We start from the raw sequence: 25,932 nt of genomic DNA, 5'->3' as shown, positions 1-25,932 counted from the left end.
ACACAGTCTGTAAGCCTGTCATCTTTGTTTCTTATGCTGGAACTCAAAGTCCTCAGGGCAACCAGTCAGGAAGTGAAAATGGATATAAAGTGAGGGAGAGCTGGAACCCATGAGCACAAGCTGAACCGCAGAGGCTGGCCTGGAACCCAGGTCAGTTTCACTACCTCCAACCTTGATAAAGTAGGGAGAAGCTGGTCCCCCTCATCAAGGAGCTGCAAAGACCTGGCCCAGGAGATCGAGAAGATGAAGGAGGATGAGAGGGGAGGTGGAGCAGTTGCAGACCCAGCTGTCACCTCACGCACGGTGAGCAGCAGATAAGCATCAACAGTATGAGCTGCAGAAGCACCTGCTCTCACTTTCCAAGTGTAAAACTGCTTCACTTCCACCCTCCAAATCTTGAGCAAATAGATCTCTTGTAGCCCACTCTAACCAGAAACATACATGGAAGGAATTCCTACCCAAGCTGACACATTTTACAAAGCCACTACTACCGAGGTGTTATTATTGTTGTTATTTCTATATTCGATGTTACTGTTGTCAAAATCATCATCTTCTTCTCTTCAGCGAAGTGGAATATTCATTTTGGCTAGAAAAAAAATGTTTGCGGATAAGGGAAGTGGCAAAAAAAAAGAGGCTAGAAAGGTAAGGCAGGCTTGGTCATGCTGAGCCTAACTAGCCACATTATGGAGTTTGGACTTGTTTATGGGTGAGATTGGTCTATAGTTTTCCTTTCTTGTGTCTTTATCTGGTTTTGCTCTTAGGGTATGCCGGCCTCATAGAATTAGTTAGGAAGTGTCCCCTCTTCTTCAATTTTTCTGGAAGAGATTGTAGAGAATTGGTATCATTTCTTCCTTAAATATTTGGTAGAATCCGGGCCTAGTGCTTTATTTTTTGGAAGGCTATTAAGTATTGATTCAATTTCTGTAATAGATATAGGCCAGTTCAGATTATCTATTTCTCCTTGTGTAAATTTCAGTAGATTGCATCTTTCAAGGAATTGGTCCATTTTATCTGTTATCCAATTTGTGGGCATAGACTTGTTCATACTATCCCTCTATTGTCCTTTTAATGTCCATAGGATCAGTAGTGATGATGATGATCCTGCTTTCATTTCTGATATTAGTGATTTGTGTCTTCTCCAGCCTGCCTGGCTAGAGGTTTATCAATTTTATTGAGTTTTTCAAAGAACCAGCTTTGGTTTTTTGGTTTTTCTCTACTGTTTTCCTGTTTTCAGTTTTATTGATTTCTCCTCTAATCTTTATTATTTCTTTTCTTCTGCTTTATTTAGGCTTATATTAGTCTTCTTTCGCTAGTTTCCTAAAGCAGAAGCTTAGATTATTGATTTTCAATCTTTCTTCTTTTATAATATTTGCATTTAACGCTATAAGTTTCTCTCCAAGCACTGCTTTTGCCAGATCCCACAAATTTTGTAAGTTGCATTTTCATTTTCATGTAAACTACATGTACTTTAAAATAATTTTAAGATTTGTCTTTAACACACGTATTGTTTAGATAGAAGTATGTTTGTTTAATCTCCAAATATTTTGTGATTTTCCACCTTTCTTTTATGGATTTATAGTTTCATAATATTTTAAACAGTTGTATCATTTTGTTACATAGATATATCACAATTTATATTAAATGATTTTTGGACTTTTTGCTGTTATAAAATAATTTTTTTGATATTTTATTTATTTATTTGGTTGCGCTGGGTCTTGGTTGCAGCAGGTGGGCTCCTTAGTTGCAGCTTGCCAGCTTCTTAGTTGTGGCATGCAAACTCTTAGTTGCAGCATGCATGTGGGATCTGGTTCCCTGACCAGGGATCAAACCCGGACCCCCTGCATTGGGAGCATGGAGACTTAACCACTGTGCCACCAGGGAAGTCCCTAAAATAATTTTATAATTAATATCCTGACACATAAGACTTTGTAACTATAATGAAGTATGAGAAGTGTTATACTAAGGGAGGTTTAGGATGCTCAGATAACACATAGCAGGGAGACCTAACTTGGTCTAGGAAGCTCGAGAAAGCCTTCCTCAAAGAAAGCTACTTAAGCTGAGAGTCAAGTAGTTGTTATGGGAAAACTAAGTGGAAAATATCAGGCAAAGGAAGGCCTGGAAGAGGAGGATAGCGAAAAGGTTGGAGTTGCAGAGGAGGAATAAGTGTGGAGAATGACTTGTTTCAGGAAGTGAAAAAGTGCATTTTGCCTGGAACAAAATGTTTGAGGGTAGAGGAAGTGGCAAGAAAATGAGGCTAGAAAGGTAAGCTAGCTAACAAACCATATTAAAGGAATTCCCCCACTGCTGAGAGCCCGGCTGGGTTCAGTCCTTGGTTGGGGAAATAAGATCCCGAAGTCCAAAAAAAGAATTTTTACTTTATCTTAAGAGTAAAGGAGAATGCTACAGCAGTGTTAACACGTGTGCATTAGTATCAATAGTGTTTGTAACTAACAACCCTATATGAAAGCAAGAAAATGATGGGATTCAACTCATAAAGCACTCAGAACAAGTACAAAGAATATAGAATCCCCGGGACTTCCCTGAGGGTCCAGTGGCTAAGACTCCTCGCTTCCACTGCAGGGGACATGGGTTTGATCCCTGGGTGTGGCCAAAAAAAAAAAAAGAAAGAAAGAATAAAGAATTTGGAATTAGAGCCCTACCTCCAACTTTTCCTAGCCGTGTGACCTGGAGCAAGTTAATTAAACCTCTCTGTGCCACAACTTCCTCTGGTAAATAAGGAAAATTATTTATTCTTCATAGGGTGGTTTTCAGGATTGAGAGAGAAAACTAAGAAAAGCTTCTGTCACAAAGGAGTTTCCCTTGATGTTGGTCCCTTTATCTTACGGACACCTACCTTACCTCAGTGAACCAAAAAAAATTCCCCTGTGCCCAGTATAACAATTTTAGGTCGAAGAGTTTGTTTTGCAGAGCTTTGCAATTCACAGTGTGGTTTAATGTACATTAACTGCCCTCAGGAAACTCCTAGATCAGAATATGAATGAGCTACAAAAGCAAGTGAAAATCTTAAAGGATAAAGAGAATCAACTGGAAATGACCAGTTCTCAGCAACAATCCAGAATTCAGCAACAAGAGGCCCAACTTAAACAACTGGAAAATGAAAAAAGAAAATCTGATGAGGTAAGAAAGCAAATAGGTATGCTTCTCAGTTTCCCTATTCCCTTAGACCTAATTGATAGCTAATAAGAGCTAATAATTATTGAATGCCTAGCACTTTACCCATTAAGTTTAGTCAGGATTCAGTCAGGAAAGCAGAATCTACTCTAGGTATTGCAAGCAAGAAGGAATTTAACACGGGGAAGAAGATGCTTACAGAACTGTTGGAAGGGAGAGGTAGGGGTGAGTAGAAGGTTGCCAGCTTTCAATAAATCCAGAAGTTCAGAAATCACAGGGAAACCAACTCCTGCAGCACCGAAGTGGGAGATTTACAGGAACTCTCCCTGAAGCCCTAACAAAAGTCTCATCTGCTATCTTCCCATTCATCTACCTGGTAGTGTTACCCAGATACTGGATTTGCCTCATGGTAGGTGTTAAGCCAAAAGATACAGCCAAGCCAAAGAACAGGAGAAGGAGGGATTTGTTACTTGCAGCAAGTAAGAACACCAGGGCTCTCTCCCAAAGCAGTGTCTCCTTGAACAGCAAAATTGGGGAAGTTTTAAGCTAAGGGTACCTGCATATTCATGAAGGAGCTTGAGCAGAGGAGAATTCAGCATAGAATTGGGGCAACGGTCCATAGAGTCCAAGCTTTAGTTGATTGAAGTCATGAGGGTCAACATCATCGTGCTGTCCTCCACCTAGGTGGGGGTCTTACTTCCTGTAGAACTCAAAGACGTGTATCAGATTGTTATGTATATCCCTTGAGGAGGAACTAGGACTAGATTTATCGCTGAACTATTGTTTCTTGACTGCTTTTCCTTTGTTCTTACATTCCCTCACTTCCATTTAGATCATTAATTACTGAGACCTGTTCAAGGGCAAGCATCGTGGCCAGGCTTAGATCACAAAATGGATTAGGCCAAAAATGGCTTCTGTCAAGAAAGCCATGCCTGGTTCTTTCTCCAGGGACCCCCTACCATATCTGCTTCGAGTAGTGCTAGAGGAGAACAGTGGCTTTTCCAATGCTTTCCCCCATGCTTTCCAAACTGTGTGCAGCTGCCTTTCATTTGCAGAAACCAAACTGGAACTCTGCTGTCAAGGGAGTTTGGGAAATGTTTTCAGACTTCCAACCTTGCAGCATAGGGGACAGCTTAGAAAAATAGGGACCCTGGTAGCAATGTCACAGTCCACTTTGTATAATCAGCTTCCAAACAAACCCTTTTACCCAATATTTAACCTTTTAAACAATAGAAAGAATAGTATGCTTGAAAAGCAAGAAGAACTACAATTCTCCAGGCTGTGGAAGGAAAACCACATTCACAGAAAGACAGACAAAATGAAAAGGCAGAGGACTTTATACCAGATGAAGGAACAAGATGAAACCCCAGAAAAACAACTAAATGAAGTGGAGATAGGCAACCTTCCAGAAAAAGAATTCAGAATAATGATAGTGAAGATGATCCAAGACCTCAGAAAAAGAATGGAGGCAAAGATCGAGAAGATGCAAGAAATGTTTAACAAAGACCTAAAGAATTAAAAAACAAACACCTAGAAGAATTAAAGCACAAACAGAGATGAACAATACAATAACTGAAATGAAAAATACGCTAGAAGGAATCAATAGCAGAATAACTGAGGCAGAAGAATGGATAAGTGACCAGGAAGACAGAATGGTGGAATTGACTGCTATGGAACAAAATAAAGAAAAAAGAATGAAAAGAAATGAATACAGCCTGAGAGACCTCTGGGACAACATTAAATGCAACAACATTCACATTATAGGAGTCTCAGAAGGGGAAGAGAGGAGAAAGGACTCGAGAAAATATTTGAAGAGATTGTAGTCAAAAACTTCCACAACATGGGAAAGGAAATAGCTACCCAAGTCCAGCAAACACAAAGAGTCCCAGTCAGGGTAAACCCAAGGAGAAACACAACGAGACACATAGTAATCAAATTGACAAAAATAAAAGACAAAGAAAAATTATTGGAAGCAACAAGGGAAAAATGACAAATAACATACAAGGGAACTCCCATAAGGTTAACAGCTGATTTCTCAGCAGAAACTCTACAAGCCAGAAGGGAGTGGCATGATATATTTAAAGTGGTGAAAGGGAAGAACCTATGACAAAGATTACTATACCCAGCAAGGATCTCATTCAGATTCGAGGGAAAAATCAAAAGCTTTACAGACAAGCAAAATCTAAGAGAATTCAGCACCACCGAACCAGCTCTACAACAAATGCTAAAGGAACTTCTCTAAGTGGGAAACATAAGAGAAGAAAAGGACCTACAAAAAAAACCCCATAACAATTAAGAAAATGGTACTAGGAACATACATATCAATAATTATCTTAAACGTGAATGGATTAAATGCTCCAACCAAAAGACACAGGCTCGCTGAATGGATACAAAAACAAGACCCATATATATGCTGTCTACAAGAGACCCACTTCAGACCTAGGGACACATACAGACTGAAAGTGAGGGGATGGAAAAAGATATTCCATGCAAATGGGAATCAAAAGAAAGCTGGAGTAGGAATACTTATATCAGATACAGTACACTTTAAAATAAAGAATGTTACAAGAGACAAGGAAGGACACTACATAATGATCAAGGGATCAATCCAAGAAGAAGATATAACAATTATAAATATATATGCACCCAACATAGGAGCTCCTCAATACATAAGGCAACTGCTAACAGCTATAAAAGAGGAAATCGACAGTAACACAATAAAAGTGGGGGACTTTAACACCTCACTTACACCAATGGAGGGATCACCCAGACAGAAAATTAATAAGGAAACACAAGCTTCAAATGATGCAACAGACCAGGTAGATTTAATTGATATTTATAGGACATTCTATCCAAAAACAGCAGATTACACTTTCTTCTCAAGGGCACACAGAACATTCTCCAGGATAGATCACACCTTGAGTCACAAATCAAGCCTCGGTAAATTTAAGAAAATCGAAATCATATCAAGCATCTTTTCTGAGCACAACGCTATGAAATTAAAAATCAATTACAGGGAAAAGAAATTAAAAACACAAACACATGGAGGCTAAACAATACATTACTAAATAACAAGAGATCACTGAAAAAATCAAAGAATACCTAGAGACAAATGACAACAAAAACACAATGATCCAAAACCTACAGGATACAGCAAAAGCAGTTCTAAGAGGGAAGTTTTTAGCAATACAAGCCTACCTCAAGAAACAAGAAAAATCTCAAATAAACAGTCTAACCTTACACCTAAAGGAACTAGAGAAAGAAGAGCAAATAAAACCCAAAGTTAGTAGAAGGAAAGAAATCATAAAGATCAGATCAGAAATAAATGAAATAGAAACAAAGAAAACAATAGCAAAGATCAATAAAACTAAAAGCTGGTTCTTTGAGAAGATAAACAAAATTGATAAACCTTTAGCCAGACTCATCAACAAAAAGAGGGAGAGGACTCAAATCAATAAAATTAGAAATGAAAAAGGAGAAATTACAACAGACACTGCAGAAATACAAAGCATCCTAAGAGACTACTACAGGCAACTTATATGCCAATAAAATGGACAACGTTGAAGAAATGGACAAATTCTTTGAAATGTATAACCTTCCAAGTCTGAACCAGGAAGAAATAGAAAATATGAACAAACCAATCACAAGTAATGAAATTAAAACTGTGATTAAAAATCTTCCGACAAACAAAAGTCCTGGACCAGATGGCTTCACAGGTGAATTCTATCAAACATTTAGAGAAGAGCTAACACCCACTCTTCTCAAACTATTCCAAAAAACTGCAGAGGAAGGAACACTCCCAAACTCATTCTGTGAGGCCACCATCTCCCTGATACCAAAGCCCGACAAAGATACTACAAAAAAAGAAAATTATAGACCAATATCACTGATGATTATAGATGCAAAAATCATCAACAAAATCCAACAACACATTAAAAGGATCATACACCATGATCGAGTGGGATTTACCCCAGGGATGCAAGGATTCTTCAATATCCACAAATCAATCAATGGGATACACCATAATAACAAATTGAAGAATAAAAACCATATGATAATCTCAATAGATGCAGAAAAAGCTTTTGACACAATTCAACACCCATTTATGATAAAAACTCTACAGAAAGTGGGCATAGTGGGAACCTACCTCAACATAATAAAGGCCATATATGACAAACCCACAGCAAACATCATTCTCAATGGTGAAAACTGAAAGCATTTCCTCTAAGATCTGGAACAAGACAAGGATGTCCACTCTCGCCACCATTATTCAACATAGTTTTGGAAGTCCTAGCCATGGCAATCAGAGAAGAAAAAGAAATAAAAGGAATACAAATTGGAAAAGAAGAAGTAAAACTGTCACTGTTTGCCGATGACATGATACTATACATAGAGAATCCTAAAGTTGCCACCAGAAAACTACTAGAGCTAATCGATGAATCTGGTAAGGTTGCAGGATACAAAATTAATGCACAGAAATCTCTTTCATTCCTAGACACTAAAAACGAAAGACTAGAAAGAGAAATTAAGGAAACAATCCCATTCACCATTGCAACAAAAAGAATAAAATACCTAGGAATAAACCTACCTAAGGAGGTAACAGACCTGTACTCAGAAAACTATATGACACTGATGAAAGTAATCAAAGATGACACAAACAGATGGAGAGATATACCAGGTTCTTGGATTGGAAGATTGTGAAAATATTGGACTATACTACCCAAAGCAATCTACAGATTCAATGCAATCCCTATCAAATTACCAGTGGCATTTTTTACAGAACTAGAACAAAAAAATCTTAAAATTTGTATGGAGACACAAAAGACACCAAAGCAGTCTTGAGGGAAAAAAGTGGAGCTGGAGGAATCAGACTCTCTAACTTCAGACTATACTACAAAGCTACAGTAATCAGGACAATATGGTACTGGCACAAAAACAGAAATATAGATCAATGGAACAGGATAGAAAGCCCAGAGATAAACCCACGCACCTATTGTCAACTAATCTATGACAAAGGAGGCAAGGATATACAATGGAGAAAAGACAGTCTCTTCAGTAAGTGGTGCTGGGAAAACTGGACAGCTACATGTAAAAGAATGAAATTAGAACACTTCCTAACACCATACACAAAAATACACTCAAAATGGATTGGAGACCTAAATGTAAGACCAGACACTATAAAACTCTTAGAGGTAAACAGAGGAAGAACACTCTTTGACATAAATCACAGCAAGATCTTTTTTGATCTACCTCCTAGAGAAATGGAAATAAAAACAAAAATAAACAAATGAGACCTAATGAAACTTTAAAGCTTTTGCAAAGCAAAGGAAACTGCAAACAAGACAAAAAGACAGCCCCCAGAATGGGAGAAAATATTTGCCAACTAATCAGCGGACAAAGGATTAATCTCCAAAATATATAAACAGCTCATGCAGCTCAATAACAAAAAAAAAAACAACCCAATCAAAAAAGGTCAGAAGACCTAAATAGACATTTCTCCAAAAAAGACATACAGATGGCCAAGAAGCACATGATAAGCTGCTCAACGTCACTAATTATTAGAGAAATGCAAATCAAAACTACAATGAGGTATCACCTCACACCAGTTAAAATGGGCATCATCAGAAAATCTACAAACAACAGATGCTGGAGAAGGTGTGGAGAAAAGGGAGCCCTCTTGCACTGTTGGTGGGAATGTAAATTGATACAACCACTATGGAGAACAGTATGGAGGTTCCTTAAGAAACTAAAAACAGAATTACCATACGACCCAGCAATCCCACTACTGGGCATATACCCAGAGAAAACCATAATTCAAAAAGACACATGCACCCCAGTGTTCATTGCAGCACTATTTACAATAGCCAGGTCATGGAGCAACCTAAATGCCCATCGACAGACAAATGGATAAAGAAGATGTGGTACATGTATGCAATGGAATATTACTCAGCCATAACAAGGAACGAAATTGGATCATTTGTAGATACGTGGATGGATCTAGGGACTGTCATACAGAATGAAGTAAGTCAGAAAGAGAAAAACAAATATCATATATAACGCATATATGTAGAACCTAGAAAAATGGTATAGATGAACCGGTTTGCAGGGCAGAAATAGAGACACAGATGTAGAGAACAAACATATGGACATCTAGGGTGGAAAGCGACGGTGGCGGGGGGTGGTCGGGGGAGGGGGCTGGTGGTGAGATGAATTGGGAGATTGGGATTGACATATATACACTAATATGTTTAAAATAGATAACTAATAAGAACGTGCTGTATAAAAAATAATAAAATAAAATTTTTTTAAAAATGAAGAGTAGTATGCTTTCCTCTAATAGGATGCACTATCACTCATATAAATGAAGATGAAATCTCAGAACTTAGATTGGGACTTGAACCCAGCCAAAACCCAAATTGGAACTTGAACCCATTGTCTTAATTGAGATCACACACCTGGTCTCAGGAATTAATGAAGCTGAGGTTCTTCTGTCTCATCTCAGAAAGAATTCAGTGGATAACATAGTGATAGGTAAGAAATGGATTTATTTAGAGAGAAACATATTCCATAGACAGAATGCAGTCCATCTCAAAAGGCCAGAGTGACCCTGGGAGAAGCTCACTCCACAGACAGAGTGTGGGCCATCTCAGAAGGTAAGAGATCCCGAAATACGGCGTGGTTAATTTTTATAGGCTGGGTAATTTCATAGGCTAATGAGTGGGAGGATTATTCCAACTATTTTGGAGAAGGGACAGGGATTTGCAGGAATTGGGCAACTGCCCACTTTTGGGACTTTTATGGTTGGCCTCAGAACTGTCACAGCACATGTGGGTGTGTTGTTTAGCTAATTACAACGAGCATATAATGAGGCTCAAAGTCTACTGGAAGTCAAATCTTCTGCCATCTTTGACCTAATCAGTTCCAACCAGTTTTTGTTGTATCCTCAACAGCTATGTCATTCTTTTAAAGGTTGTGCCCTGCCTCCTGTTTCACTGATACACTTAACTTCTCAGAGTCCCAGCAGCATCTGTGGTCATTTGGGGGTAATGTTAATTGCTACTTCTTCAGTCTCAATCCACATGGATATACTAACTTTAAAACTTAATTATAAGTTAACTACCAATAATACAATAACACATCTTTTGCCAATGAGGTATAGGTTTGAAAAGCCACTCCCATTCCAGCTCTTGGTTTCTTTCCCATATTCTGGCTCTGAGAGAAACAGCATCATATATCAATCAATGGTTAAAAGTTTAGACATCATCTTATCAGACATCACTGAACCTCAAAAGATGTTTTCACCTAGCCAGCATCATAACTACATCTTCCATAGGTCTTTCCACTGTTTTGCAGGTTGGTTTTTTTTTTACTGGATAGTGGGATATAGGGTGAGACCAATGACTCTCATATATATGAGCCTTTCTTTCACTTCTCTTACTGTAAAATGATTTTCTTGGTCAGAAGCCATGTTGGGTGGTAGTATATCATGACAAGAAATAAAGAATTTGGTAAGTCCACAGATGGTGGTCCTGGCAAAAGCACTGTGGACAGAGAAAGCAAATCCGTATCTAAAATGAGTGTTTCCTTACTATGTATAAAATAGATAACTAATGAGAACCTACTCTATAGCACAGGAAACTCTACTCAGTGCTCTGTGGTGACCTAAATGGGAAGGAAATCTAAAAAAGAGTGGATATATATGTACGTATGACTGACTCACTTTGCTGTACAGCAAGAAACTAACAACATTGTAAATCAACTCTACTCCAATAAAAATTAATGAAAAGAACAAAAATAAAATGAGTGTCTCTTTCACTGAGGACAAATTGTTGTTCTCTGCATGGTGGAAGGGGTCCAGCATAATAAACCTACTACCAGGTGACTGCCTGGCCCCCCAGTGGATGGTGCCATAACAGTTGCTCAACATTGATCTGTGCTTTTAGCAAGTTGAGTGGATTAGCCTTGGTGACTCCTTATAAAATATATTCCTGCCCCCATGCACTTTGTACGTGAGCCCACTGAGTGAGCAAATAGAGGATAGAAAAAGAGGCTAAGTGACATCCAGAATGTACTATTTTTTCCACCTGATTATTGAGAGCCACCTCTTCTGTGGAAGCCCTCTGCTGAGCAGAAACACATGTAACACATATATGTTCACACTCTAGGCCTGTGCTGTCTAACATTGTGTCAACTAGCCACGTGTGGCTCTCTAAGTGAATTAAAATTACATAAAATTAAAAATTCGGTTCCTCAGACACACTAGGCACGTTTCATGTGCTCAGTAGCCACGGGTGAAGTGACCAGCATGTTGGAGAGTGCAGACATAGAACATTCCCACCAATTGGACAGCATTTCTAGTCCAGGCCCCTTTTCCAGGCCTCTTTTTCATCAGTCCTCCAATATTATTCTTTCCAAATCCCTGATCATCTGGCCAAACTATTAGAAACTTTCTATAAATTAGCATAGGTCCATGCCTCTGGACATCTCCCTTTCCAGGCAAAGTGAACACAAGCTTTGCCCACTGAGACTTCCCTTCCCCCTGGTCTTAAGGGCTACCCCTCAGTTGGGGCTGTATGCCACAGCAGCCCTACTTTTTTTTTTTTTTAACATCTTTATTGGAGTATAATTGCTTTACAATATTGTGTTCATTTCTGCTGTATAACAAAGTGAATCAGCTATATACATATACATATATCCCCACATCCCCTCCCTTTTGCGTCTCCCTCCCACCCCCCCATCCCACCCCTCTAGATGGTCACAAAGCACCAACCTGATCTCCCTGTGCTATGCAGTTGCTTCCCAACTGCATATCTATTTACGTTTCGTAGTGTATATATGTCAATGCTACTCTCACTTCGTCCCAGCTTAGTGGTTGCTGCATATTGTACAGAATCATATGTACATCAGGCCCGAATTTATTCTTCCTTGGCTAACTGGTCATAGAGAACTCCCCATTAGGCCATAGGTTTGGGTTGAGAGAGGTGGTGATGCAATAGAAGTAAGTACCACTTGCTAATGCAGCTTGGAACCTTAAGGACCTGCTCGGGCTCAGTATTTTACATAGCAGTTCTGTTTGAGGATGGAGTACTACTGCACATGCCCAGTTCAATGCTCAGTGAATAATAGAACACCTCATGTCAGGAAGGACAGCTCAGGTTACTCGATACTTGATTTCTCACGGCCAACCATTCAGTCTCCACCAGGGCCAGTCACAAGCAAGGACCTTTCTCAAAAGGCAAAGAGATATTATGGGAGGAGAGATGACTTTCCTCCCAAATCATAACATTAAACTACAGTTTTCCAGAGGCTCTATATTGCTTCCTCAGCTGCCATGGAAACTTGGAGCAACTTTGGGTCTGCTGGGTCATAAAGCCCAAGTGGCAAAGCAGTTTGCACCGCAGGCTGTCACAGCACAGATCTTTGTCTTGCTTTGGGCACCACTAAAACCATACAGCCTTGAAGGTTGCTTGATAAATGGGTTGAAGGCAAAGGTGGTATAAGTTGATTCTAGACTCTGAAGAGGCATTCCAAGCACTTGGCCTTTTCTACCATCAATAGCCCTCATGCCTCAGGTCAGAAAGCCAACAAAGAGAATCTTCTATTCCAGATTGTCTAGTTTGACTGTACATTCAAGAATTGGGGAGAGGGCTTCCCTGGTGGTGCAGTGGTTGAGAGTCCGTCTGCCGATGCAGGGGACACGGGTTCGTGCCCCGGTCTGGGAGGATCCCACATGCCGCGGAGCGGCTGGGCCCTTGAGCCATGGCCACTGAGCCTGTGCGTCCGGAGCCTGTGCTCCACAACGGGATAGGCCACAACAGTGAGAGGCCCGTGTACTGCAAAAGAAGAAAAAAAAGAATTGGGAAGAAATCACTGAGGAGATTCACAAACCCACTAGGCCCATCATGAAACCTTCACTGAGCCAATGAATCACTGCAGACCTACTCTAAGACACTCTGTGTGTTCAAACTCCATTTTCCACCTTACTTCCTTAAGCCCCCACTCTGAATTGTGAACCTCAGTCTCATTTTGTGTTCCAAGGTATTAGTATTGACTGAGAACCACTGTACTGTATGTAATTCCCCCAAAGTCTAGATAGTTCCCTTTCTCCAATGCCCAGTCACCTGGGTAAAAGGCCACAGGCCTCTTTGGGGAAGGCTTGGGAGAAGATCACATGCTTGTGGCAGCGTCACACACAACGTTCTTCCCGAAGACAACCTAGCAAAAGGACCCTGGGTCTGAACTGACTCAGGTCTGGGGATTGAGTAAGAGGCCATTACTCTCCACTGTTGTCGTTCAAATTGGGCCTCTGTTCACCAGACCCAGGTGCATTTATATATTTATTCATTTATTTAAAAATACAACTCAATTAAAACTTTAGTAGGCTGTTCATCTATTTTAGTCCTGTAATCACTGTGAGCAATTAACTACAACCAAAGATCGCTACGAGTCAAACCATTTGGTTAAATCTCTGGCCCTATTATCTAATAAGAGTAATAATGCCCACCTTGTATCAGGGGGTTAAACATTGCCACTTGATCTCTGACACGCTGCAGTACCATCATCCCCACTAAAATCAGGGCTTCAGTGTTGGCATCTCCCACCATCATCCTCAGTAGGAGAGCATTATAGAGCATTTCAAGGAATCTGGAGCTCCCCTCACCAGTGTATTTGGCAAAGCCTCGGGGAAAGGAGTGTCTTCTGAGTGACGTGCGGGTCATAGTGATGAGGCGGTGAGCAGGTCGCCCATGACAAATCTACTCCAAACTTCCGATCTACTTAAGACTTTGGCTTCTTTCCTCTCTTATACCAAGGAAGCATGGCATCTTAATGTCATTTAACACAGGTCACTGTTGGGTCCAAGTTTCAGTCCACCAACCAAGCAAACTATTAAAGTCACGTTAGACGTTAAAATCAACACATTAAATCCTGAATCTCTGGTAAGCTCATCCATGTCAATAAATTCAGCCTATTCAACATTATATTCCTTTCTCCCTAGTGTAATGCCCTACGAATACAGTCCTACCTGTATTCCTCAGGTTTCTGCCAATTTAATTTGGCAGAATCTTTCCATTCTTTCAATATGGCAGTCCCCCTAGGTGAGTCCCTATACTCAACCCCCTCTCCCCAGGACGGGCTGGGAGCCGACTCTAGTTGTAGGATTGGAGGCAAAGAGAAGCGGTAGTGGTATAGGGTGGGTGTTAAGAATAATAGGTATCCTTGCACAGGTAGCTGCCTCAGGTGGAGTCAGTAGAGTCCTCGATGCAAGGGTGGTTAATCTGAGACAGCAGGACTGCTTATGCTGCTAAGAGGGGCTCAGTAGGATTTCTAGGTCCAAGGTGCTCAAAGTTATTGGAATCCTGTCAGATGTTCTCGTTCCCAATTCTCAGATTTGCATGTATTTCCAAATAAAGCACTATTTTTCACATAAGAGATGTGGCAAGTCTACGAAAGCAACTTATGCTGCAATTCTGCCACCTTCTTGATGAAATTTGGGTTTGGGATATATTGACCTGCTGCCTACATGAAGGATGTGCTCTGGGTCTCTGAGTATGCCTTGTTCCAATAATTAAATCCCAAGCTGGACATTTTCTCCTTTTCGGCTCATTAACGTGGTCAGGTGTGGCTCGCCACCCCGCACTCCTTGGAGTTCTCAGTGCCTCTGTAACTTTGTAGCAGTCCTGTGGTCTGCCAGAGCACTTCACCACAGGCAACTACATTATAATTTAATCAACTTTTTGGTCATGGATTGCCAGTATTAGTGACAAGATTAAACTGCCTTCAAATCCGACCAGCTCAGACACTAAGTCCAGACTCCCTGGAGCCACTTCTAGAACCAAATACTTTATTAGTCAGGGTTAGGTCAGGAAAACAGCTTTCACTCTACCTCAAGCTGGAAAACTTTCTATATGTGGAATTAAATGCTCACAAATCTAACTGGAAAGGTTGGGGGAACAAAAGTCAAGGAAAAGACCTATTGGCTTTCAGGAATTCTGGAAGTGCAAAATCACAGGAAGCTACTCTGCTTTCCATATGCCTTTTTCAGCAGAAAGGCGTTGCCAGTTTCCATTTCGTCAACATCAAACCTGTATTCAGCAGAGTATTCCCATTTTTTTTAATGTTTTTCAGCATCTGAAGAGCAACCAGGAATTGTCAGAGAAGCTGTCTGGGTTGCAGCAGGAGAAAGAAGCCCTACGTGAAGAGTATGGGCAATTTTTGAAGCGGCTTGATGTCCATGTGAGGTAAACAAAAACAAGTTCCCTTTAGAAGACTGAGCTACTTCTTAGGGAGCCAGAGCAGGGGACGCTCACAGAAGTGACCTTTTAAGAACGCCAACACTGTTTTCTTTCATTCCCAAAAGTTCTATCTATAGGGCTTTTCCTAGGGAGATATGGGGCCTCATTCCTTCCCAAGAGAGGGAGGGGGAAGGGAATTACTATTTATTGAGCTCTAGTGGTATCTAACATCTTGCTCTTCTCCAAATATACCCCCTCACTTGCCTTCAGCCTTCTTTTTCCCTTGCGTACTTTCCTCAGTCTGGACCACGCTCTCCCTATTTCAACTCTTCATTCTCAACCTAGGAGTCACCTCCTCAAGAAGCCTTTCTTGACACCTCCGGCCTGGGTTGAGTGAGGTGTCACTCTTTGTGTTCCTGTAGCCCTTTGTACATGGCTCTCTGTAATTATTTAAGAACTTGCCATGTTGTTTTGAAATAACGTGACTCACACCTGTCTTCCTCACCAGACTGTAGGTTTTAAAGGACATGGGCCATGGTCTTACTCATCCTTTTATCCACAGTCCCTGGTATATAACAGGTGCTCAATAAAAATTTATGTTCCCAAACTACCTGCTTTTTCTTCCATTCCCTGGTCACCATCCTACCAGATTCCTCCCGCTCTCCTCCTCTCTGAAGTGTAGCTTAGTAGTTCAGAGTATGGACTCTGGAGCCATGTTGCTTGGGTATAATTACTGGTTCTACTAGGAACTAGCTGTGACCTTGGGCAAGTTAAATAACCTCTCTGTACCTGAGGTATCTCATCTTTAATATGGACAAAATAGCCATTCCTGTCGCGTGAAGTTGTTATGAGAGTTAACTGAATGAATATATGTAAAGCGTTTACTTAGAACCGTGTCTAGCACACAGCTGTTGTTATTATTATATCTACTTATTTTTAGTTTTCGTCCATGACCCACCTCTCTGCTCCTAGCCCTGCGCCCCCCTGCTCTATTCTTTCTGTAGGTTGAAGTTTCTTATTCTCTTATGTTCTCACTCATCTACTATGTTGATTGTAGTTATGATAATGATTTAAAAACCATTTTCTGAAACTCCAGACCTGTGGTTGAAAAGCAACACTGTTTGAATCAGTGTATTTCATTCCTTGACCAGTGGTCAGCGCCAAGCAAGAACTTTAGCAAAACAGCTCGGGTTAAGTCTAGGCCTGCTGGAATCAACCCTCACAACATAGCCCAGATTTAGTTAAGAATTACCCACTGGTCCTGTGATTGATGTTTTTATACAAAGTAACACATAAAAAACCATTTTTGTACATATATTTTTCATTTTAAAAATTATTTTTATACAGTAAATTCCTAGGTGTGGAATTACTAGTCCAAAAGCTGGAGCTATGCATCATAAAATGTATTATCAAACATTCAGAAGAGGGCTTCCTTGGTGGCGCAGTGGTTGAGAGTGCGCCTGCGGATGCAGGGGACACGGGTTCGTGCCTCGGGCCGGGAGGATCCCACATGCCGCAGAGCGGCTGGGCCCGTGAGCCATGGCCGCTGAGCCTGCGCATCCGGAGCCTGTGTTCTGCAACAGGAGAGGCCACAACAGTGAGAGGCCCGCGTACTGCAAAACAAACGAACAAACAAAAAAAAACATTCAGAAGCATTCTACCAAAATTTTCTGCTGTCGTTATATGAGTAGCAATTTCACCACATCCGAATTTGCATTGGCTGCTACTTTTGGTGCGGGAGGGCTCTGATGAAATTTTCCCCAGTGTTCTTTCTTTTAATTGAGGTATAATTTACATATACACAGATTTTAAATGTACAGTTTGATGAGTTTTGACAAATGTATATGCCCACCTAACCACTAGCCCAATCAAGATACAGAACATTTCCATTATCCCTTGAATTTCTCTCCTACCGTTTTGCCGTCAGTCTGTATCTCTTGCTCTTCCACCTCCTCCCAGGCATCCACTCTTCTGATTTCTGTTTCTCCTAGAATTTCATCAAAATGGAATTATACTGCGTGTAATCTTTTGTGTCTGACTTTTTTTTTTTAATAAATTTATTTATTTTTGGTTGCGTTGGGGGTCTTCGTTGCTGCATGTAGGTTTTCTCTAGCTGCGGCGAGTGGGGGCTACTCTTCGTTGCGGTGCATGGGCTTCTCATTGAGGTGGCTTCTCTTGTTGCAGAGCACAGGCTCTAGGCACGAGGGCTTCAGTAGTTGTGGCACACAGGCTCAGTAGTTGTGGCTCACAGGCTCTAGAGCGCAGGCTCAATAGTTGTGGCGTGCAGGCTTAGTTGCTCCACAGCATGTGGGATCTTCCCGGACCAGGGCTCAAACCCATGTCCCCTGCGTTGGCAGGCGGATTCTTAACCACTGCGCCACCAGGGAAGTCCTGTGTCTGACTTCTTTTGCTCAACTTATTCTATGATTTTTAATGCTCAGTTATAGACATTTCTTTGATGGCTAGTGAGGCTGAATAGTTTACCATATTATTTGTCCATACCTTTTAGGACAGTGGATGCTAACCCTAGCTGCACATGCATGGGCCCCAACATAGATTAATCAAATCAGAATCTGTGAGGATAGGGCTTAGGGATCAATTCTTTTCTAAAATCATCCCCATCTGATTCTGATGGGCACCTAGGGTTGAAAACTACAACTTTAGGAAAGAAAATGGAAGGGATTGTCAAAACTCTAGGTTCATTTTTGTTCTCATTCCCCTGATCCCACTCCTGACCTTTACAAACAATGCCTGTTTTTTTCCATGTTTTCCCAGCTACTCTTCCAGAGGAACAAATTCCTTGCCTTTTTGAAGTGAAAATAAATGAAAGACCATCTGGTTTTATATAAACATAAGCAAAAGTTGTCCTTAAATTTTAGAACATGAGTATTGTGCTGTCTTATTGTACAAGTTAACAAAGCCAAACATAAACTTAGAAAATCCGCATGTTCTTCGGGCAAGTTGGCCAACAGAACTTCTGGCTAAACTAATAGGTGTGTCAAATAACCAGTCTGCTATGGAAGGGAAGGCTCTAAGCTCTCCCCAGCTGTACTGCATCCACGTACTCTTCACACCATGTAGCACTACTGAAAGAAGCCTGAATATCAAGCAATAGGAGCCAGTTAGGTCAAGTATAGTACATTCACTTGATGGAACATAATACAGCTGTAAAAGATGGTGGCCATGAAGACTAGATAACAACATGGGAAAATGCTGTGATACAATGAATGAAAAGAGAATAAGATAATTTTAATGTAGACAGTGTTTTTAAAAAAAGATGCTTATAAAAAGACTGGAAGGAAATACAAGAATATTATAATACCGATCATATGGGAGTTGGGTTTTTTCCCCAAATTGTCTATAATCTTTAAAAAATAAATTAATATTTTTATAGTCCAAATGGCAGGATAAGAGAGACAGAAGCTGTCTGGCATGGAAGCTGCAGATGTGGGTTTTAATATCCCAAGGCGGAAAGGGTAAAAGCAATTCCAGAAATACATGTTGTGTTTCAAATGATGTCAAAAATCAGAGGAACCGGGCTTCCCTGGTGGCGCAGTGGTTGAGAGTCTGCCTGCCGATGCGGGGGACACGGGTTCGTGCCCCGGTCCGGGAAGATCCCACATGCCGCGGAGCAGCAGGGCCCGTGAGCCATGGCCGCTGAGCCTGCGCGTCCAGAGCCTGTGCTCCGCGACAGGAGAGGCCACAACAGTGAGAGGCCCGCACACCGCAAAAAAAAAAAAAAAAAATCAGAGGAACTGTGAACAGCTGGGAAACTCAGAGAACAATAGGTGTACTGTTAGATAGTGTTAAACCTCTGAGGCTATGGACCAGAGGATGCTGAAACCCGGTGATATCTTTTGCCAAGCTCTTCCTAGTATAAGGGAAAATGAGAACGTTTATGAGATAGAAATATCTCCCTGTAAAGAACCTAAGTCACAATCTGCAAGAATAGGTACCTCATATTTTGTAGTGGGTGCTGCAAGGGCCAAAGAACTGAACAGGTCTAAGGCAGTTTTATGAACCCAGGTATCTAGAGCAACTCCATTAATTAGGATGTAGGTTGAGTTGCTGCAGCAGAGACACTGAATAAGAATGTCTTTAAAAAGGGAGGGTTTTCTCTCTTACCTAAAAGTGCAGGATGGATATGGTAGCTCCATGTTTCCGAAGTCTAGACTCCTTCCTTGTTGTTGCTCCAGCCTCTTTAGCACTTAGCCACATAGTTCAGGTGGTTCACTACCATATCCACATTTCTTCCAACAAGAAGGGAGAAAGAGGGGACAGCAAGGGCATTCCATTCTCCTGGAAGGCTCACTACTTCCACTCTGGCTGTTGGCCAGAACTTATTCCCATAGCCTCATCTAACTGCAAGGAAAGCCAGAAAATGCAGTTCCTATTTGAGCGACCAAGTGCCAAGCTAAATCCGGGGCTCTATAATGACAGAAGAAGGAGAAAATGGATTGGGGACAATCCCCACAGTCAGTCACTGCCACACGCACTGACAATCTGGTGACAAGGCCCGGTATGCATGTCTCTGGCCTACCAGAATTCAAACTTCTCCGCTTGGCATCTGGCTAACAGCTAAATTAATCTTCTAAGGGAACAATATACAAAATTATTCTTTTTTTTTATTTTAATTTTACTTTTTTGGCTGCATTGGGTCTTGGTTGCTGCGCGTGGGCTTTTTCTCTAGTTGCGGCAAGCGGGAGCTACTCTTTGTTGCGGTGCGCGGGCTTCTCATTGCGTTGGCTTCTCTTGTTGCAGAGCACAGGCTCTAGTCTCGCAGGCTTCAGTAGTTGTGGCTTGTGGGCTCTAGAGCGCAGGCTCAGTAGTTGTGGCACACGGGCTTAGTTGCTCCGTGGCATGTGGGATCTTCCTGGACCAGGGATCAAACCCATGTCCCCTGCATTGACAGGCAGACTCTCAACCACTGCGCCACCAGGGAAGTCCCTACAAAGCGATTCTTTTATTTACAATCAGCAAGTAGGAGAGAGAGGGGCACTACTTTGGAAAATGGAAGAGTCTTGCAAAACCACATTTAGAGGTAAGATATAATTTACAAGAACATAAGACTCTCTTGGAGTAGCTATTCCATCATAGTTTGACTAGAATTAGTATCTAAATAAGTCTGCTTTGCTCTTCCTCTCCCATCTGGTTCCTAGTTTTTATGTAAAACAAAATATCTCATCAAGAGAAATTGACAATATCCGGTTTGCCTGGCTTTGCTGGTATTATAGCACTGGGGCATAGTGGGAGATCACAGGCTCTGGAATCAGATTCTTCTCTGTAAAAGTAACTTCCCTCTGTGTCAGGAGTCTTCAAGACCACCCTCAGGTCTGGAGATTCATTAGGACTTACAGATCTTAGGAAAGATTTTACACTCATGGTTATGGTTTATTACAGTGAAAGGTTACAGATTAAAAAAGCATGCAGCAAGAGTTCAGGAGAGACAAGATGCAAGCAAGCTTCCCATTGTCCTCTCCCAGTGGAGTAGTACGGGCAGTGCTTAATTCTCCCAGCGACGTTGTGTGGCAATATATATGAAGCATTCCCCGCCAGAGAAACTCACCTGAGCCTTGACGTCCAGGGATTTAATCGGGGATTAGTCAGGAGGACAGAGAGCTCCTGGGATTGACCTTAACTACTTAGTCTCCAGTTCTCCAAACCCTGAATAGTCAAACTGATCCAGCATGGCCCAGGCCCAAGGTGAACAAAAATGCATTCACCATGAATCATTTTGTTAGCATAAAATATCTGGTGTGGCCCAAAGCCACCGGTCTACAGAGACATTATTATCAGGTGGGACAAAGACTGGAAACCCAGACCCACTGAGTTTACTGCACAGCACCCATCTCCTGGGCCACAGAGTGAGGACATCACCTTCACAAGTTTGCTCTAAAAGCATGCGAGGTGTCTTGTGATAAACCTGCAGCACACGTTAGTTCCCTTCACTTAGTTAGGACTTCCTCCAGTTTGAGTGTCAGAGCCCCAGACAGTTGACATAGGCAAACTGCCCAGCATCATAGGCCTGAATGACTGTGCCCTCCCGTGCCTACACTGACAGAGAGCAGATGCTTCATTCCTTAAACACTTTTCCTTTCAGTTAAAAAGGCATTATTCAAATCTCTAGGCATTCAGGGAAATCAGAGGCTAGAGAGAGCATTAGAATACTGTTTTGTTTGTTTAGTTTTTCTGTTTTTAAGATATCAGGATGTAATTGACCACAGATAACAAAAAAACCTGACTAACATATTTAAACAAACTTTTTTTTCTTATATAACAGGAAATCTGGAGGAAGATGATTATGGAGATTGATTCAGCTGCTCAGTAGCATCCTTAAGGACAGGCTCTTTCCCTCCTCCTCCTCTGCCATGCTTGGCGGGCTGATGGCTTTGTCCTTAGGCTTCACACCTCATGGTTACAAGGCAGCGACTGTAGCTGCAGGTAACAGCCTCGGCAGGAGGGCAGCCAGGGCAGAGAGAGAACTTTGTTCAAATTCTCAGCTTTTCCTGAAATGCCCAGCAGGACTTACCTGTCTCACACACCCAATCCCCACCCTGCACAGACGTGGGGCCCACCCACCTTCCTTGAGATCAAGGGATCCTTATGGACACCTAAATGAACTTGAGTTCTGTTAGCAGGAATGAAGAAAGGCCATTCTGCCCTTACAGCCTGCCACAAGTAGTCTGTTTACAATGAAACAGAAGTAGTGAGGAGGTCCCCCAAGGGTTTCTCCCAAACTTTAGCCTGCATCAGAACCCCCTGGAGGACCTAGTAAAACACAGATCCTCCTCCAGACTTTCTTATTCTGTAATTCTGGGATAGAGCCTGATGGTGTTGCTGGTCAGAACACAGTTTGAGAACCACTGCTGTTGGCTTAGAGCAAACCTAGTTTAGGAACATTAGCTAGAGCAATGGTTTTCAGTAGGGGATAGTTTGCCTTCCAGGGCAAGGAGACACTTGGCAATGTCTGGAGACTTTTCAGGTTGTCACACTGTAGAAGGTGCTACTAGCATCTTGTGAGTGGAGGCCAAGGATGCCGCTAAGCATTCTTCAAAGTACAGGTCAGCTCTCTACAATAAAGAATTATCTGGCCCAAAATGTCAGTAGTACAGAAATCCTGGTTCAGAGTGATTTTGTGTTATTAGACCTCATAGGTTTGATCTCAGAGAGGCAGCAGTGAGCGGTGGCGCGAAGCTAGATCTTAATTCCCTGCCCAGGAATTGCACCTGGGTAGCCTGGATGAAAACCAGGAATCCAAGCCACCAGACCCCCTGGCTCTTGCCCCCAGTGAAAAATGCATTTCTCACGGAGGCAAAAACTGTAAAAACGGGTACGAAGTTTATTATTAGAGACATACCACAACCACAAGTTGGGAGAGCACACAGAGAATGTTTAGTTAAGATAGAAGCAAGGCAGAGATGCACACCTGGAGAGAAAGGGTGTGGCCGTCCCACCTAATGAGGAGGAGTGCAGTAAAGAAGCGGTTAAATCATTTACATAGGGCAGTTCTTCCGGGTCTTTGTTTACCTTTGGCCAATTACCTGGTTTCTTTTTCCACACCTGACCTGCCCTAGCACCCTTCCCAACATGCATGCGCAACTTTTTTCCAAGATGGATTCCAGCCCAGAGGCCTATGGACCGCCTTAGCATCACATATTATCGGATGGTGCCCCCTCCTTTTTGACCCCCAAGGAGGCTTTCTGCACACATGTAGTGTCTCCCTTGCCCCAAGGATGGGAAATGTATGACCTCTTGTTCTTTTCCTCAAACGGGGTTTAGCCCCTCTCTGTCCCTGCCGTGACTGTTATCTTAAGGCATCCACAGGAGACAAAGCCTGGCTGTTTACCCTGTCTCTGCTGTTACTTCCATTTCAGAGAGCAAACAGGAGGCTGGCTGTAAATGCCTAACCTGGAGCCCACCTATCTCCTGTCTCAGGAAATGCAAACAGAAGGCTAGTTACTTGTAAGCGTCCGGCCAGAAGCCCAACTTTTTCTCCCCCCAAGAAATGTGAACAGGAGGCCAGTTGTAAATGGCTACCCTGGAGCCCATCTATTTCCTGCCTTAGGTTCAAAGTGAAAGTTCTTAATTTTTCATTTGAAGAAGCACTTTCTGAGTAACAATATTCTCATTTGGAAAGCACAGTCATCTTCAGAGCAGTTTGCCTAGTGGTGGTATGCAGGCTTTAATCTATTTTCTTATTTACTCAGGATTAGCTTGTTGTAGTAGCTTGAAATGGTAACTCAGATTTTTGTTGTCTTTTTTTTTAATAGCAGGTTTATTGAGATATAATTCACATACCATACAGTTCACCCATGGAAAATGTACAAATCAGAGGCTTTTAGTTGTACATCCATCGCCACAATCGATTTCATTACCCCAAAAAGAAACTCTTTAGCTATACTCCCCAGCCCCAGGCAATCACTAACGTACTTTCTTTCACTCTATATTTGTCTCTTCTGGACATTTCATCTGAATGGAATTGTAAAATATGTGGTCCTTTGTGACTGGCTTCATTCACTTAGCATAGTGCTTTCAAAGTTCATTCATGTTGTAGCATGTATCAGTACTTCATTCCTTTCTGTAGGAATAATGTTCCATTGTACAGATACTCCATATTTTGTTTATTGTTTCATCAGTTGATGGAAACTTGGGTTGTTTTAACCTTTTGGCTGTTGTGAATAGTGCTACTATGGACATTCATGTACAAGTTTTTGTGTGGACATATGTTTTCATTCCCCTTGGGTATATACCTAGGAATGGAATTGCTAGGTCGTATGGCTCTACGTTTAACCATTTGAGAAACTGCCAGGCTTTTTCCATTTGCCATTCCTACCAGCAGTGTATGAGTGTTCCAGTTTCTCCACATCCTTCTCAGCGCTTGTTATTATCTTTCTTTTCTATTTTAGCCATTCTACTAGGTGTGAAGTGGCATCTCATTATAATTTTGATTTGCATTTTCTTTATAGCTAATGATGTTGAACATCTTTTCATGTGTTTATTAGTGGTAAGTCAAATTTATGTCAGACTCAGAGTAAGAGTCTTGAGCAGAGACATATAGAATTGGCATTTAAAAGTCTAGACTCAAGGCAAGGACTGAGAGCAAACCCACTTATCTGGAAAATAGACAAGATAGAAGTAGTGGGTTATATCACTGTCCGAGGGTGTAGCCAAGAACTAGAAAATTTTAAATTAATGACTGAATCAGTGGAGCAGGATTCCGAATTGATAGATGTCAGGGATCAAAAGTCGAGGAGTTTCCTGAGTTGGAGATGACGGAATCTTGTGTTATTTAGGACGTTGTACTTGGTCCATTCTCCCCAGCCGGGGGGCAAGAAGTCCTGCAGATGTGAGGCAGGACAAGTCTCCATCTGTGGTGCCAGAGGCCCTGACAAAGCAAGAAGAGGAAACCCAAGAAAGGTGCATACTGAGGAGGCAAAGTAGTTTCCACTGTGTTCAGGTGCACCTATATTTAAATTTGCTTTTGTAGAAACTATAATGAGAAGCATCACCACCACAAAGCCAAGCTTCGCAGAGTCAAGGATCGTTTAGTTCATGAAGTAGAACTCCGAGATGAGAGAATCAAACAACTTGAAAATGAGATCGGAGCCCTGCAGCAACAAATGGAAAAGGTGAGGCGAAAAGGTGGAGAGCTCACTGGTGATGCTGGTGTTGGTCATCTGGAGGAAGCCCACTCGTTTTTTTAATGTATTTGTGGCCTCTTCATAGCCCAGGTTTCCATTTCTTTTCTTTGCACCCTTTTTCAATTTGAGTAATTGTTTAAGCCCTGCCCCAAAGTGTGTAAGACTCATAGCGATGCTAGATCAAATTAGACACTGAGAACATTCTGCACCGCTGCTTAGGACTAGTGTCTTGCCTTCAAACGAAAGTACCTTCTTAATCACCCTGCAGCAGAGACTTCCAGACCACCCTCCGTAACTCATTCCTACGACATGCAGCCTTCCTTTTGCCTCACATTTCTGTCAGTTTTAAATGGCAGTGAAAACAGGTGACCCCTATTCTTTCATCAGTCCTTGACTAGAGCCTTCAGGCTGTTTCCTAAATATCCCTGGTTTCTTTGTCTGTCTTGTCGCCCCTGTGTGACTTTCTAGTGTGTGGGTAAGAAGGAAATGGGACAGATGAATGGGATCAAATGACATATGGCCTTGAGAGCATTAAACTACATCCATTCAAAATGGAGAGCAACTGATTGGGCCAGGAATGTTTCCCTTCTGCAGATCCCCAGCCCATTTCAGAATTTTGAAAACATTGTCCTCAGTCTGAAATTACTCATTTCTTCACCCAACAAATTTTCATCATACCACCACTGTGTGCCAAGGATACCAAAACAGTTGATGTAAATTCAGTTATTCCATGGGCTATTATAGGACTCCAGGGTAAGAATCCTTAGCTTATACACAGAAAACATTTGAGGATTATAACAGATGGGTCACCATTGTTGTGTTTTTAGTTTTAAAAAATCCTCTTGATACTCTAAACTGTAGTAAAAAAGGAAAATATGTTAGATTTTGCAGCACCCTCCTGTTTTGGCACTAATTCATCCAACTTT

At 41.6% G+C, this 25,932-nt stretch overlaps 1 protein-coding gene across 1 annotated transcript in view; it reads left to right on the top strand.

The window, feature by feature from the left end:
• CCDC30 (coiled-coil domain containing 30) overlaps window positions 1-25,932 on the top strand; it is a 154,363-nt gene that overhangs the window by 115,703 nt on the left and 12,728 nt on the right. Inside the window, 3 exon segments of the mRNA XM_089894977.1 lie at window positions 2,976-3,138; window positions 15,259-15,371; window positions 24,853-24,994. Of these exon segments, the coding sequence (XP_089751103.1) occupies window positions 2,976-3,138; window positions 15,259-15,371; window positions 24,853-24,994 (418 nt within the window).

The sequence above is a fragment of the Delphinapterus leucas genome, chromosome 1 (genome assembly GCF_059928025.1).
Source record: "Delphinapterus leucas isolate spDelLeu-1000000601 "Yukka" chromosome 1, BTC_Dleu_Yukka2, whole genome shotgun sequence".
Lineage (NCBI taxonomy): Eukaryota > Metazoa > Chordata > Mammalia > Artiodactyla > Monodontidae > Delphinapterus > Delphinapterus leucas.
This window is presented reverse-complemented; position numbering and strand designations above follow the sequence as displayed.